The sequence below is a fragment of the Acomys minous genome (genome assembly GCF_964271855.1).
Source record: "Acomys minous genome assembly, chromosome: 4".
NCBI lineage: Eukaryota > Metazoa > Chordata > Mammalia > Rodentia > Muridae > Acomys > Acomys minous.
In genome coordinates, this window is record NC_140486.1 from 68,426,136 (window position 1) to 68,443,282 (window position 17,147).

At 45.3% G+C, this 17,147-nt stretch overlaps 1 protein-coding gene across 4 annotated transcripts in view; it reads left to right on the top strand.

Moving 5' to 3' along the window:
- The window catches only part of KCTD1 (potassium channel tetramerization domain containing 1), a 189,058-nt gene that overhangs the window by 146,177 nt on the left and 25,734 nt on the right, over nucleotides 1-17,147 (top strand). For all 4 annotated transcript variants that reach the window (XM_084780214.1, XM_084780216.1, XM_084780215.1 and 1 more), the window contains exon 2: nucleotides 2,133-2,311. In XM_084780214.1, the coding sequence (XP_084636340.1) occupies nucleotides 2,133-2,311 (179 nt within the window). The remainder of the gene's footprint in view (nucleotides 1-2,132; nucleotides 2,312-17,147) is intronic.

The window sequence follows — 17,147 nt, forward strand, 5'->3', positions numbered from 1 at the left end:
ATGTGGTCTGACTTTCACACGAACTCCGGCCATGACTTCTTTCAGAGGTGGGCCACAATGTGGAACTATAAGACAAATAAACCCTTTCCTCCCCAACTTGCTTTTAGTCACGATGTTTCATCGTAACTATAGTAACCCTAACCAAGACAGAAATCATCGCTACTAGGCTAGTACTGCTGTGACAGACCTGACCGTGTTGTTTTGGGGAGGATTGTGGAAAGACTTTACAACTTTGGACTACAAAGATCAGTTAGTATTCAGAGCTTGGTACTTCTGCTTCTCGCTGGGCAGTGGGGACACTGAGGGTACAGTCTCATGCTATTGGGCCAGGCTGTTAGGAATTCTAACTCCACTCCTCATACGAATACAGCCAGCATTTTTATTTACTGCACCTTCACAGCCCTTGATCACTTTTTAAGGCTAAAGTATGTTTTCTGTCATCCGAAAATTAAAATTGCTACTCCTGGCACTTCTTAACCTTAATACGTTCTACCATCTGGGATTTTTGTTTAGCCTTTTTTCCTGCTGCCTAATAACCCTTTCAGCTCCTTTTCTTTGTGTGTTCCAAGCACCCTTTTGTGTTCTTAATTTCTATTTTACATTATTGAAAAATACAGTACAGAACACTCTAGTGAATACCCGTGAATTTGCCACCCAATTTAGGAGCTGAAAAACGAACTCTTTTCAAGTGACAGTTTCTGGGCTGTGTTTCATGCACCACGCAGAAGAACACCACACAGATGGTAAAGGTTTCGTGCAAGGGCCCATCACCCCCTGTGCATAGCGGCTGCCTGGGAAAACAAGGCCAGTCGCTGTCTCCTTAATGCTAAGAGGTCTAACAGTTGAGCTTCAGGGAGCCCCTCGAATTGTCCCAGGACCAAGAAACCTACGGCATTTTGCAAATTTATATTTTACCGTGTTGCACTTTAAGGGCTAAGCACTTTAAGGACTAAGCAACTCCCCTTCTGTCGCCTCCGTCAGAGGCATTTGTCAGAATCCTCTCATGTCTGTCGCTATTTTTGGCACACATTGTGAGTGTGTTTGTAAACAGTCTCTGGCTAAATGGCAAGTGTGTGTGTGTGTGTGTGTGTGTGTGTGTGTGTGTGTGTGTGTGTGGTCAGTCTTCCAGAATGCTCTTTTTGGTTTATTCCTCAGTTGGCTATCAGTTTGCGCCACCAAATCGATGGCTCTAAATAGCTGGCCCTTGTGGAGCGCCAGAAACCTGATGTGACTTGCCTGTGGTTGGGAGTCACTCACGGTGTTTAAACATTTTTTTTTCTGTGTCCTGGAACACCTGGCATCTTTTCTGTGCTGGACAGAGCCGTTCCTTAAACATGCCCTTGCTGAGGCCACATGCTGCCAGCATCCTGCTCTGTTTGTTCACATCACTACACGTCATAGCAGCAACATCTGCCTCATCCTCACCTTGGACACTTCATCTCCTCGGAAGTCAGGCGCACAGCAGAGAAGCTTGTCTGTGGTCCACAGGCACATATTTATCACTTGAGGGTTCTGTTGTTTTGAAGCATCCCAAAGCCACAGATTCCCAAGAACAGAGCTGGGGAGCCAGCTGGGAAGCTGGCTTTTGATTTTTTTTTTTAATCTGCTGACTGATAAACCTGTGGTGCCTCTTTGAACAGCTGATGGCTAGAACTGTGCAACACTCTCTTTTTGTGATTCAAAAATTAGAACCTCAGGAAACTGTCTTACAGAACACATATGGCTGAGATCTGCTGTAGTTGCTTGTGCAGAGCAATGGGGACGTTTTCAAAGAGAAGCATAAACCGCACATGCTTTAGTTGGGTGTGTATTGTTTTAAGCATTGATTATCTTTTCATTTGAAATGAATAGGATTCCTCCACAAGCCACTTGTTATTTGCATAATGTGAGAAAATTCATTTGTATAATAAGCCCCCAGAGTCATCAGAGTCAGATCTGAGCACATGACGTTTTCTTTCTCTCTCTGTTGCAGCGTTTGTTTTGCTTATAGTCATTAAAAGTGAGAGAACCTGCTGGTTTTCTGGGTTTTGTTACCAAGTGATTCCCACTGGTACTCACTCATCTCTCATGATGTACTTTTCTGATTCCATTGACAACAGAACCCGTATCTAAATGTGCTTCTCTCTCTGTAGGACAGTCGGCCCAATATGTCAAGACCTCTGATCACTAGATCCCCAGCATCGCCACTGAACAATCAAGGCATTCCAACTCCAGCGCAGCTCACCAAATCCAATGCACCCGTCCACATTGATGTGGGCGGCCACATGTACACCAGCAGCCTGGCCACCCTCACCAAATACCCCGAGTCAAGGTAACTGCAAAAGTGGGCATGCCATTGTGAGAAGTACACGCGTTTGATGCTCTTGACTGTTTTTCCTTTGGTCAGAAGAACAGTGTGGCCTGACCAATGCCAAGTGTAGGACATGACCTGCAGAGGCTGCTCAGGGCCATGCAAGTCGTGGCATGGAGTACATGTCTGAATGTCACATGGAGTACATGTTCTGAGTGCCGTGGTATATGCCTGTAATTCCATCATTCAAGAGCCCGGGAGAGAAGGATAATGAATTCAAGGCAAGCTGATGCTATATAATGAGTTTAAGGCAAGGGCTATAGAGTGAGACCCTATCTCAAAAGTGAAAATGGTGGGGGCCAGCTGAAATGGCTTAGAGCAGGCTTAATGGCCTCAGTTCAAACCCATGACAAAGTGGAAGGAAAGAATACAGAGGGTTGTCCACTAAGCTCCACATGTATACTGTGGCATGGATGGCCTGGCACGCGCGCGCGCACACATACACACACACACACACACACACACACACACACACACACGAGAAAGAGAGGAAGGTGGAGAATAATATTGTAGTCTAAATAAAAACGATTGAATAAGAATCAGAGTTACTGTAAAAATGTTATAAAGATTAGTGTTTTAGTTTTTCAGATCTTTCTTGGCTACCTATTACTTTATAAAATAATTTGAAAATTGGGGTGCAAAGGGTAGAAAAACTGTTCTCTTTATTCCATGATTTAATTTCCACAATAAAAAATGAAATTATTAAAATATAGGTTTCTAAGTTATCCATAATGACATAATCCTGTCAGCTGTTAGGGGAATGTGACACAAAAATATTAAGAAGGTGAAACATGGCCACAGAGGCTCTCTAAATATTGGTTTTTATTTTTTGTTTGTTTTTTGTTTGTTTGTTTAAGAGTACCTATTTGTGTTCTTCCTAATCTTTTGTTAATACTAACATCAATTACAGAAAATTGCTGTTGACCCTTCAGATGAGGGGGCAAATCCAGGGTCAAGTACAAAATATATACAAGGGTCCAGATCCTGTCTTTAAGTGTGGGGCAAGTCAGGGGTCTGGTCTTGTGGCCCTTTTTTTCGGTTTGCCTCTTAGCCTTTTAAACTCCTCATATAAGGGGGAAATTGATGCATCTTGCAGTGCTTTCTGCCAAAGTACATAGAACAGAAGGGTTTCTTATTTGGCACATTTTCAATTTGTGGGATATTTGTCTCTATATAATGAGCTATCTGGGAAAAGGGGACCCAGGTCTGAACATGGGATTCATTTATGTTTCATATATATTTACACACCTATCCTGAGGACCATTCTGTATCATATTTCCAATAATTCTGTAGATGAAGCCAAGTCTCATGGTGTAGAGTTTTCCATGTAGGAGTATTATGTTGTTACTCAAAAGGTCTTGGGGACTGGTATCGCTAAGTTGGAAAAGTGCTCACCACAAAAGCATGAATCCCATCCATAGAACTCAAATTAAAAAGCTGTGATTATTGTCACCTTGACACAGCCTAGTCACCTGGGAAGAGGACACTTCAGTTGAGGAATTGCCTAAATCACATCACACGCCTGTACGTGCATATAGGAAAGAAAGTCCAGCCCACTGTGGGCATCACCATGCCTAGGCTAGTGTCCTGGCTTATATGAGAAAGATGGTGAAGCATCAGCCTTTTTGAGCAAGCCAGATGCCAAACAGCATTCCTCTGTGGTACCTGCTCAAGGCTCATGGTTGAGTTCTGCCTTAACTTCCCTCAGTGCTGCCTTGTGACCTAAAAAATACAAGCCAACTAAGCACTTTTTTCCCATAAGTTGCTTTTGATTGGGTTATTTCATCACAGCAACAGAATGTAACTGGAACACTAGCACTAGGGAGGCAGAGCCAGGTGGATCCTGGGGTCTCACTGGCCAGCCAGCTACTCAGGCAAGCTCTTGGCAATGAGAGACTCTGTCTCCAATTACGTGACAGATGACTCCTGAGAGTTGATACCCACGGTTGACTTTTGGCTTCCATATTTGAAGCCCCACAAACATGCATGAACATAAATGTGCACACACTAGAACAGATGTCCACACCAAGGTTCTGGGCTTTGGAACATTCTGGACGTGGGTTTTTGGACCACTAGCCTGTGCCTTACGTAGCTGGTTTTGTTCCAGTGATTGCTTTTCCATGTGGCTGCTGGAAAATGTAAAATTGCTTATGGATCTGCTTTCCTATATGGCAACACTAAAGTAAGAATAGGTGCTTTTATGAAAAGAATTAAGCCTGCCCTTTCGCCATCCTCATGCTTGCATATGTCAAAAATTGAATTTTTTCTCATCAATGTAATTCAAAAAGGCAGAATTGTTTATCATGCTTTCCTCATTTTTCATGTCATTTCCAATCACCCACAGTATCATAGACACAACAATAAAGATATGCTTTTTTCTTTTGATGTTTCGGAGATCAAAGTCAGGTCCTTGTACATGGCAAACATGTCTCCTATCTCTAAGCCACACACACACACACACACACACACACACACACACACACACACACACACATTCCGCAGGCCAAGCAAAAGTAGTTTAACAGTGATACTTGTGTTTAGATGTAGGCGCTGCCATTTGCCAGTTATCTGATGGGTTGGTAGGGTCCAATGGCCAAACACCTGCCTTCTCTCGTATAAAACAGGCACAAATATGTACTCATTACATGAGGTCATAGGAAGCACCCTATGTTCAAGGCATAGTGATCTTCTGCCAAACTCGGCAGGAAGACAATCGCAAATTGCCTTCCGAACTCTGAGTGTTCACCCCACCTCCCTCTCCATTGCCTCCTTCCTTGGATCTGCTCCTGTGTCCTCTCTTATAGAGTCCACTTTATGCCCATCCTTTCCAAGGGGAGACAGCTTTAAGCTCATGTCAAGTTTCAAAGAAACTTCTGTTTCTATGGCTTATACCTAAAAGCAAATGTCACTGGCCAGATAACACTGTCTTACTGTTTAATTGGCCACCGTGTGTTGCTCTGCTTCTCTGTCGCTCTTGCTACACTTTTATAAGCAATGAAGTATTCATCTCAAAGACAATTCAGAAAGGGACCCACACTCAGATTTTAGCAGTCAAAGATATATAGAAGAATAAAAGTTTGTGATTTTTTTTCCCCATAGCTGTCAGGTGTCCCAATCTCTGTGAAGATCTATGACCTAGTCAGCCCTCTGTCAATCAGCCCCAGAGAGACCGATTGGGTGACCCATGACTGTAGGATTATTAGCAATTCTGGTGACATTCTCCAGATTCCACCCTTCCTTACCATGTAAAGCCCCCAGCTCTCCTCTAGCTGTGCCTTGGTGGAGTGGCCCAGAGGGAAGAAGGGGACTTCTAAGATCTCGGGGAAGACCCGTAGTTCAAGAAATTCTGATTTGCAAGTAACAAATGGCCTTAAAAGATGTGAGTGGAAGATGGCGTGAGGTGGGCGCGTGGCTTGGTAGTGCAGCATGTGTGCAAGGAGCTGAGTTTGAGCGAAAGCACTGGCAGAGAAAGGGAGGGAGGATGCTGTACGTCTCCACGTGGGGTTGCAGCCCGGAGATGCAATCCACAAGGGCCCCTGGCCGATCCCTAATAACTCTACACCAATCACATTGAAAGGAAAAGGAAAAACAAAAAACCCACAAACAGGTAAAAAGCCAGACTGAGAGCAGCAGTTCACACTACACCCCGAGAGCTTGGGAGGCCGACGTTGAAACATAATTGAGTTCAAGGCTAAACTGGCTTACAAAGGAGGGCACTGTCAAAAGCAAGCCATACATATGTCAAGATGGGGGTCAGAGGGCAACAAACCAGGACTCATGGATCTGCTGCCCGTTTTCACAAATAAACTTTTACTGGAGACAGCAACAAAAAGAAAGTTAAAGTCTCTATGGCACCATCAGATAGTCTCAGCTGGCCCTGCAAACAACAGGAGGATTGTTGAGTTCAAGGCCAACCTGGGCAACTTACCAAAACTGGGTCTCAAAATAAGTTTTATTTTAAGTGGGGATGGTAGTGGTTGGTGGTCAGTGGGAATTCTAGGACTGTAGCTCAGTGGTAGGACACCTCCCTATATGCCTGATTGAACAAAGCACCATTAAAAAAAAAAGAGGAAAAGAAAGGAAATAAGTGGATGCGATCAGAATATTTTGTAATGGTCTACTTACTTGATTTATACAGTGTGAGCATCTGATGGGAGGTGACCATCAATACTGTTCTTTTTTTCCTGGCTGTGCAGATTTGCAGGGCAGATCTGGTTATGATTGGCTCAGAAGCACTGAAGTCACTTTATTAACATTATTGATAATGAAAGATTTAAATATGATAATAATTTGTTTATTAAACCCCATGCCAAATTAATTACATGGCATCCCAAAGATCTGCTCTTGGCATATGTGTATGGTAAACATACATTCGGTAATCATTTTAAGAAAAACTTGTCTTGAGTTCAAAGTTGGGTCTTTCGCATCTATCACTGTCCCTTCTACAAAAGCAGTCTTTGCAGTGCTCTGTTTATACTTCTTCAGATTTGAACTCTTTCAAGGGGGGGGGGACGTGGGTGAAATAAATAATTAACAGGATCTGCGGGGTGGTAATAAAGTGGGGGTCTCCGTGGAAAGAGTCGCTGTCTGCCAGGGAACTCGTGGGTTTCACTTGCCGGAGCCATCTCAGCTGACGGCTTGACAGGACTTCTGTATATTTTAAACCCAGTACATGAGTTAACTCCCACGTAAGTCGATTATGCTAAATGGGTATCTCTCCAAAATAGTTGCCGAGTTACTGAGCATACGGGGATATGTGCGTAACTGCAAACTCTAGAGACTCCCTTTACAGCCTTGGAGTCAACGCCCATGGCCACCCAAAGGGTGTGTGTGCATTCAGAGCTGTAGGATGGAGGAGCCAAGCATGTGCGCCTCGTCCACAGAGATCTCTCTCTTCTGGCGAGCATCACTCTCATGTGCTTTAGACATTACAGGATCGTTTCTGTGGAGCCGCAGTGAGGGGGAAGACAGAAAGGTCTAATACGAGAGCATTAGAGAGGCCAGGATTATGAGTTCCAGATCACTCTGTGTTCCATACATTTGTACCCTGTCTCAAAGCAAAGCCACCTAAAATACGGAGCTGGGCAGGTGGCCCAGTTGTTAAGAGCACTTCCTGCTCTTCCAGAGGACCTGGGTTTGGCTCCCTGCAGTCATGCTGTGTGGTTCATAAACTCCAGAGGATCCAACACCTATTCTGAGTTCCACAGGCACCTGAGCTCACACACGAACGTACACAGGGACACAGACATACACACGTAATTTTAAATACAATAATTTTTTTTAAAACTCTAAAATAAAAGGGTCTTTGAAACTCATGTTCTGAAGACAATCGAAACCAATGTTTTCATTTCTGTGCACTTGCATCCCAGCCTAGGGAACTTTCTGGACTCCTTTGTTAAGCCTGGGGATTCTGTGATGTCACCTTTCCCAACTTAGTGCCTCCTGTTTTGATGTTTGCACTCCTAGACATGGGTCCCACTGTGTTATCATACAAGCCTATGTTTTAAAGACCTCAAAAAATAAATGCTTTTACAATGGATTCATACAGTTGCCAAGATTTTCTTCAGAACTGCTGCATGGAGCCAGGCTCGGTGGCATATATAGCTGTAATCCAAGGTCACAGGAGGCAGAGACAGGAGGATCCCAGCTGAGGCCTGCCTGGGCCTCGTAGAGAGACTCTTCAAAAAAAAAAAAAAGATAGACCCCGTAAGGTTATTGCACACTAGTGACTAAGCTGTTTTGTTACGGCCTGCTTTTTTGATGCACGGGTTGGATAACTCAGTGCCTGTCTTGAAGTGTCCCAGGGTAGGTCAGCCATGGAGTGTCAGCAGAGAGGGAAAGGAGAGCATCCTGCCATTGCTGGAAAGGACAGGCACACAGTGATGGAGGAACCAGGTCTTTGGGAGAGGCAAGGCCCTAGAAATGAGAGGTGTGGGGTTTCCCAAGCGTGATGTGGAGGGTGCTACCTTGTCACCTCTCTTTCTTTTAGCATCTTGCATTTTACCACAGTTGCCCCTCTGAAAGGTGGGTGAACAAATGAGAAGTTGAAAAGACCCCGTTTAAACAATGAACCTAGATTATTTTTTGTTTGGTGCTGGGAGAATAAGCCTTCAGTAGCAGGTGCCGGACAACTGTGGGGCTCCTCTGCCACCGGGGAACAAGGCGGGCCTCGCTTTCAGCGTGCTCGGACTTGGAGAGTCTTGTCTTTTTTTAAAATATATTTTATTAATTTAGTCATATTACATCTCAATTGTTATCCCATCCCTTGTATCCTCCCATTTCTCCCTCCCTCCCATTTTCCCCTTACTACCCTCCCCTATGACTGTGACTGAGGGGGACCTCCTCCCCCTGTATATGCTCATAGGTATCAAGTCTCTTCTTGGTAGCCTGCTGTCCTTCCTCTGAGTGCCACCAGGCCTCCCCATCCTCGGGACATGGTCAAATATGAGGCACCAGAGTTTGTGTGAAAGTCAGACCCCACTCTCCACTTGTCTTAAAGCATTATTTAGAGAGAAGACCAGCATGGTGTGTATGCCTCTCCCCACCACGCTCTGATGGACATTGAACACCATCTTTTGTTTTCCCTTCCACCGGAACATGGTGAGGGGAGCTGCCTCAGCCGGGGCCTGTAGCGCACTGCACATGTCCCCTGGGCTCCTTCCCCTACCCATGCTTCACAGGACACTGGGGACAAACAAAGCAGATATGACCCAGCATGCTACAGTAGCAGACTTCCCCTTCCAAGTGTAAAGTGCAAGCTGGATATCCGGCTTGATGCTTTTCAAATCTGTAAAGATGTTTCTTGGGGGAGAAATAACTATGTGAAGATAAAATTATCCTTAGGTTTAATATAGGGGGCAAGTTAATTCCCCAGGGGAACTATTTATCCTGTGCAGTAATCTTTTCTTTTATTTCCTTCTTATAAGACAGTGTCTCACATAGCCCAGGCTGGCTCAAACTCGTTTGTGTAGCAAACATAGCCATACATTGCTGAGCCTCCCTCGTCCACCTCTCAAGTGCTGGGGTTACAGGTATGCTCCACCGTGCCCAGCCGTGATGTAGGCATCGTGTTTAGGGCACAGCATGTTAAAGGTATTTCCTCTCAGGGCACTGACCAGTTATAGGTGCCTGTGTTAATTACCATTCACTGCAAGAGGAAGCCTCGTTGATATGGTCGAATGGGGCCCTGATCTGTGTGGGTAGCACTGTCAGTAGGAGCCATTTTATTGCTCTGTTCATTTCATAGAATGGCGATGGTAGGTCTTCCCGCGGGGCCCACGGCGATCTAGCCTCAGGGTCTTTGAGACAGGGGCTCTCGCTGGACCTGGAGCTTGCTCGGTTGCCTCCACTGTCTGGCCAGCATTGCCCCTTAGACACTCAGGTCTCTTTCCAATCCCAGCACTGGGGCTGCAGACGTGTGCCTCTTCCTCTGCCTCCCGAGTGCTGGGATTAAAGGCATGCACCCCCGCACCTGGCTAAAACCAGGCTTTTCTTATAATGCCATGAATCATATTGCTTGGGACAAAAAGATTTCTCAGTTTTTGTTTATCATGATGGATAGTGTCCCTGAGAATGTCAAGGTTATTTTTACTGTTTTTACTGATATTTCCATGTTTATTCTCATCATACAAAAAAAAACTTACAACAAATGTCTGGCATATTCGTCTGTTTGAAGATTAATTCATTTGACTAATTTCTGAACAAGGTTAATATGTGAAAAATATGGCCCATCTCACTGTATTCCTGAGAACAATGTCACTGAAGAAGCTTCAGTTTTTAAATGCTTCCGTCATGAAGCTCAGTCTATAGATTACGGTTACTGCACTTCAGGGACCAACTGTGGTTTGTACAAACCCTATTGTTTCTGCCAGTCACATGTATGGATACGGAGAGGGTTTATGGGAAGGAGGAGGAAGAGGAGGAGGAGGAGGAAAAGAAGAAGAAGAAGAAGAAGAAGAAGAAGAAGAAGAAGAAGAAGAAGAAGAAGAAGAAGAAGAAGAAGCCAATATGAAAGCATTTAGGACCAGTGAGATGTCTCAGTGGATGAAGGCTATGCAAAGCATGATGACCCCAGCTGAATGCCCAGAACCGGCAGTAAAAGGGGAGATCTGACTCCCAACTGTCCTCTGTGTTTGCTGGCAGCTGCTAGCTTCTGAGGGAGGGAGAACTACTCTTTTCTGAAGCTGTGGCTGCTGACAGAATGAGCATCCTCTATCGGTGGTACCCCGATAGAGGATGCTCTATCGGTGGTACCCCGATATCCACGCATGTATGGGCACCACTGCCTGGTCCTGGTGGGTTATACACCTATATGTATATATGTATTTACATATACATATGTGCATATTCATATTCTATATGGAAACATATTTTACATATACATATTTTATAGCTGTTATTTTATGTATGTAAATATATGTGGGAAAGTTGGGGAGGGGACACATTAGGGGAATGAGGGGAAATTGGAGGAGAAAAATGGGGGGTATATTTTATTGTATACATAATGAAATTCTCAAGAATAAAGAAAAACAATTTTACATTGTTCGCTGACCTCCACATGCACAATGTGGCATGAATGTACATACTCCATTCTCTCTCACACATCATTACATACATATATAATAGTAATTTAAGATAAATAAATAAGCAAATATTTACATGAATTTCCAAAAAACCCAACTACCCTTTTGTCATACCAGAACCACTGCATGTAAGAGTTACCACAGCCCACTGACTTATTCATGTGTCTTCTGGTCGTTCTTATGTCACCCTCCCAGGCTGCCACAGTTAACATCACACAGGAGATCTCTCTGTTGACGAACAAGCATGCCTCTGTCACACGCTACCTCTGCCGTGTGGCTTCATGGCGAGTGTGTCTTGTTGGGTCTGGGGTCGTGCAAATGAAACACCAAGGACACTTTATAGTGGAGCAAAAGGTTTATTTTCCAGGCAGCAGGTAGTGGCAGCCAGGGCCGCAGCTCCGAACTTGGGAGTTGGAACTGGGACTCAGAACAAGATTGTTAGTCTTTGTAAAGCAAAAACCATAAGCAGAAAGGGGGGAGGGGCAGTCTTATCTGGACTGGTCAGACCGTCAGACTGGTCCGATGGACTCACTATTTCTAACCAGGCTGGAGCCAGCAGGATGCGATAAGGCCCAGGAAGTCAGCAGGAAGAGGAAGCAACAGCATCTGTCTTGAGACTGGGACCATCTGTCTGTCCGTGGCTAATGGGTGCTCCCATTGTCCTGGTCGTTCCCCCCACCTCCCCCCTTGGAGGACAGGCCTAAGATGGAGTCATTTGGAGACAAATTTTTCCAAACAGAAAGCATTTGTTCATATCCAGGCATATCAGTATAAGCTTCATTTAAAGTTCGACATTGTTAGTCAGCCACGAAGTCGAACCTTGTAGTCCCAGCTTCTTGTGAGGTTAAGGCAACCCAGGAGTTCAGAACCAGCCTGTGCAACGTAGGGAAGCTAGTGTCATGAAAACAAATATATTAATTAGTTAGCTAATTAATTTGCTTTAGAAAGGAAATCTCCCATAGGTAGTATTATAAAGTCACATTAAAAGGCATCCCAGGGATCCACGGTGTCAGGATGAAAACAGAGTGTCCCACACGCAGATCATGTTTTCCATCATTGACCTGTCTGGATTTTATATGCATAAATCATGTATGTGTATATGACAGGAAACGGGGGACTAAGAAGAGGGTGAGTGTGGGGATGGCTGGGTGCATGGGTAGCGAGAATATGCTGAATATATTGTATATAGTATATCCTGTGGACAGCATTCCTATGTAGTATTGTACAATGCACAATTGGCGTATCGTGAAATTTTTATAAAGGACTAAAGAAAAAGACAAGACCAGGCACATTCCGGCCATAGATGTGCTGGAGAAAAAGAAGCTCTCTACACACTACATTGGCCATTTAGTTATCTGTTGTCATATATGTCACCTGTTAAAAAAAATATTTAATTAAGAATTTAGAATGCGTTGCTTTGATTGGCTATGTTGTCAGTGTCCTGCTTTTGAGAGATAAAGTGCAAGATGCTTGCAAAGCGGCAGCACTTTGTGCCAACAGCTGGAAGAAGTGGCACTGCCCCCCATGTTCCTGCTGGGGGGCCCTGAGAGAATGTGGGAAGTCAGGCGTGCTCTTATAGGATATGTGCTTACGCTGAGTCTTCATCCTAGGGCAGATACCCAAAAGCTCCTCATTCTGAAGGTGGGAAAAAAAGTCATTGGCCCACATCTGGAAGAATGAGTTGTTGAATTTAATCAGGAGACAATATTAGGGCCGAGAAGGAGGCTCGGTAGGTAAAATGCTCGCGTGAAAGCATGAAGGCCTGATGGGAGATCCCAGAGCTCACAGGGGAAAAGCAGGTGGGGTCGTAGACCTGTGATGCAAAGCAGACACAGTGAACCCAAGGGGCTGTCCGTCCAGCCAACCTGGCGTGCACAGCAGCAAGTAACAAAGAAAACTCCCATCGCAAACAACGTAGACTTTAGCTGACCTCTGTGTGCACACCCACACATGAATGCGTGCACATGCGTATTGAAACAAAACAGGGATTCAACACCATGTCACCGGAAGTGACACTGGCCCTGAACAATGCCTTCAGGTTGCTAATAAATGCCAGTGTGAGGTGGCTTAGAAATGGCATTGCGCTTTATCTCTTTTGATCCTTGTTGAGAGGCTTGGTTGAGTACCTCACAGGGCACCCTGACTTTTCAGCAATGGCAAAGCATACAGGTTGAGTAGGCTTCATCTCCGAAAGGTGACCTTGAGCTCGCTCCATCTTGTTTCTTTGGTTTGAACTTAGGGAGCTCCAGGTCCACCCCCAGCCTCATCAAGCTCAGTGTCCCCCACCCCTCCCAACATTGATCTTGAAAAACAACCCAGAAGGCCGTCCCCGAGGATGTCTAAGCTTACCCCAAACCTGAAACTGCCCTGGTCTCAAAACTGCTCAATCCCAGCTGGGTGCGGTGGCTCACGCCTTTACTTCCAGCACTTGGGAGGCAGAGGCAGGCAGATCTCTGAGTTCGAGGTCAGCCTGGTCTTCAAAGAGTCCAGAACAGCCAAGGCTACACAGAGAAACCCTGTCTCAAACAACCATAACCCAAAAAACAAAACAAAACAAAACAAACGCTCAATCCATAGAAAAGATAACAAGAGAGGTTCTCTCCCATTCCTATCTTCAGGGCCTCAAAGAAAGTAGGCTGTGTAGCCCAGGATAACCCTCTCCCACCTGAATCTTCCAGCCTCTAACTGAATGTTGGGATTACAGGTGTGTATGTGGGGCTGGCGGTTGGTCCTCAGCCCTTGGGTAAGCTAGGCAAGCACCAACCCACCGAGTTGCATGCCTAGGTGCCCACTCTTTCTTCTCTCTTTAAGGAATACCGTAAGACCAGCCCATTAATCTATAATCTTAAGCACCTTAAGGAAGGGGGCCTCAACCCAAACCTCAGCATTTTGATCATTTATCGTGTAAGGAATGCACTGGCATGAGGGAAAATTCAGAAAGAGAATTATTAGATGCCTTTAAATTATTGGGCTAAAGGTCATAGCAACCAAGCAAACTCATGGAACTGTGTTCGGATAAAGTACATCCCTTCCTCCACTGCCGCACTGAGGTGTCTGTGGTGGTCAGAAAGCTGGACAGAAGAGCAACCAACAGCTTGCCTCCCCAGGAACAGGGCCTGGTGGGTAGGCTCAGAGATTCCCAACTTGGCAAAAGCACTTCCTCCTTACTCAGGATGCCTGCATAGGGAGATTGAAGAGCAAGTCAAAGGAAGCAATTATGTCAGCGCCCAACACTGTCACCTCAGGGTAGGACCACCAGGAGCCGGAAAGGAAGTGCCAAGCTCTTGTTCCTAGCCAGAAACTTGTACCTCACTTCTTTGGCTTGTCTTCAGGTTGGTGCTTGGTTCCAGATTTTGATGTTGCAGGGCTTAAGGAGAATTATCTAGAGATGCATCTTTTGCCTACTGTGCTCCAGGACTGGCGTGCCACCTCTGGGGGAATTCTTTTTTATTTTTATTATTAAATTATTCAGATTACATCTCAATTGTTATCCCCTTGCTTGTCTCCTCCAGTTCCTGTTTCCTCCCTTCCTCTTACACCCTATTCCCCTCCCCCAGGTCTGTGACTTAGGGGACCTCCTCCCCCACCATATGGTCACAGCCTACAAGTCTCATCTTGATAGCCTTCCTATTCTTTCTCTGGGTGCCACCAGGCCTCCCCACCAAGGGGAAGTGGTCAAATAGGAGGCACCAGAGTTCATGTCAGAGTCAGTCCTCGCTCTCCACACAGCTGTGGAGGATGTCCTGTCCATTGGTTAGATCTGAGTAGGGGTTCAATATTTACTGCATGTATTGTCCTTGGTTGGTGCAGTAGTTTGAGCAGACCCCAGAACTTTGAACTGTGTAAGCCAAGTGAAGGCCCAGTAGGGAGCCCAAGACAGACACCTCCAGAGCAAGCACTATTGGTCCTGATGCTGCCAAGGTCAGAAAGCTGTCAACAGCCTTCTTGGGTGTCTTCCTGGCACACAACAGTAACACTTGTCTTTAAATCATGAGCACATAGAGACTTTTTTGTGAGGGGGCAGTTAACACAAGGTCTCATTATGAGCCAACACCAACTTGAACTTCTTTTGTACCTGAGGCTGGCCTCCAAGTGCTGAGACTACAGGCATGGCCCACCACACCTGGCTCTACAGGTCATATTTTTTTTTTTCACATGACGCTTTGAATTGGTGACTCCTAAGTACATGCACAACATAGTCTGGAAATACAAAGCCTCAGAGAGTGTGTAGCCAAACAGGCACACCCGGTGGCAACTGGACATTCTGAGAAGGCTGTTGGGTAACAAGGGTGTTCAGCGCGCCTTTTAACATGCCTATGTGCTACTGACTTCACGGCATGATTTCAATTTTCAGCTTTTTCTCTCTCTTAAGGAGACACAACTCACAAGCCTGAGGTGGCATTGCTGGACAGCCCAGTTCTGAATGGGGCTCTTAACTTCTTCATCACTCTAAAGTCTTACAATCACAGGATGAATTCACTTCCATTCATTCCACCACCTTTTGATATTTGAATCAGACTTTTGATGTATAAACTTTTGAATAATGGTAGTAATGAAGTTTGTGTGTGTACTGGGTAGTTTTATGTCACCTTGACACAGCTAAAGTTATCTGAAGAGAAAACCTCAGTCAAGACAATGCTTCCATAGGGTCCAGCTGTGAGGCATTCTCTTCCTTTGTGGTTGATGGGGGGGGAAGGGAGGAGGCCCAGCCTGTTGTGGATGATGCCATCCCTGGGGCTGGTGGTCCTGGGTTCTGTAAGAAAGCAGGCTGAGCGAGACATGGAGAGCAAGCCAGGGGAAGCCAGCCAGTAAGCAGCACCCACCATGGCCTCTGCATCAGCTCCTGTCTCCAGGTTCCTGCTGTTTGAGTTCCTGTCCTGACTTCCTCTGGTGGTGAACAGTGATATGGAAGTGTAAATAAAATGAACCGTTTTCTCCCCAAGACTCTTTGATGATGCTGTTTCATCACAGCAATTGTAACCTTAATTTAAGACAGTGTACATGTGTGTATGTACTTGTGCGTGCATTTGTCTATATGCATGAATTTATGTATATGTGTGGTATTTATACATATGGTGTATACATTTGTGTATTTGTGTGGCATGTATGCATGTGAATGTGTGTGTATTTTTGTATGTGTGTGTTATTCATGCACATGATATGTGCAAATTTGTGTATGTTATGTGTATATGTGTGTGGCATGTATGCTATGCATGCATTTGTGTACATGTGTGGTATTTATGCATATAGAAGGTGTGTGCATTTGTGTCTTTGATCATAGGAGAGTAGGAAAGCAGTGCACACGAGTCAAGGTGGATCCACTTACTTGCTCCGTCTTCCTGAAGATGTTAACATAGCCTTAACATGGATTCTTGGAAGTTTCTGGTTCTTTTTCATTAAACTCTGTTAAGCTTCTGGATTTTTCACTTAGACATACTAAGCAAAAGATTTAAATACTTTCATTATAAGCCACTGTTTTGCTGGCATGATCACAAGTGGGGAAAACTGTTAAGTTGAAAATAGAAATGCTGGCTTGGCCATCGTCCTCTCGTGTGATCAATATGATGTGCGTTTATGTGAAGCAATGACTGTGGCATATTGTACGTGATTTCCAACAGTCTGGAATAGTGGAACAACAAAGGAAGCGCGGGCACAGCGCCACTCCACAGCCTGCCCTCGCTGACGGTCACAGAGTATGAGGAGTGAGGGGCCGGGGGGCCGCCTGCCAGCAGCAGTCCCAGGGGATGGGCCCAGGGGTTTGCTAGACATGGAGGAGACTCAAGGACATGGCTTCACGTTCTGCAGTGTGACAGTTGGGTTTGTCCTGATGAAGAAGACCTGGGGATAAGCGTAGATATCAAGCACAACTCAGAGGCACCTGGGACATGAGCCAAAGTTTCCTGTCTCGAGAAATGTGAAGGTGTAGCAATGCACTTTGGTGGCAGAGTGCTTGACTTGCGTGCAGGGCATGCTGGGCATGAGGATTTGAAAGCATGGAGGCGGGTAGGGAGGAGGAAGGAGGAGGAGGGAGGAGGAGGAGGAGGGGAGAGGAAGAAGAAGAGATTTAGGGTCCAAGAAAAGAAGAAAGGTGGTGGAGGAAAAACACAAGTACAAGATGGCAGGGGGCTCTGAGACAGGCATTGTAGCCCTTTTGTTTGGCGTTTTTGTTGTCTTTTGTTTGTTTTGTAGTGCTGGGAATTGAAGCTCCCTGGTCT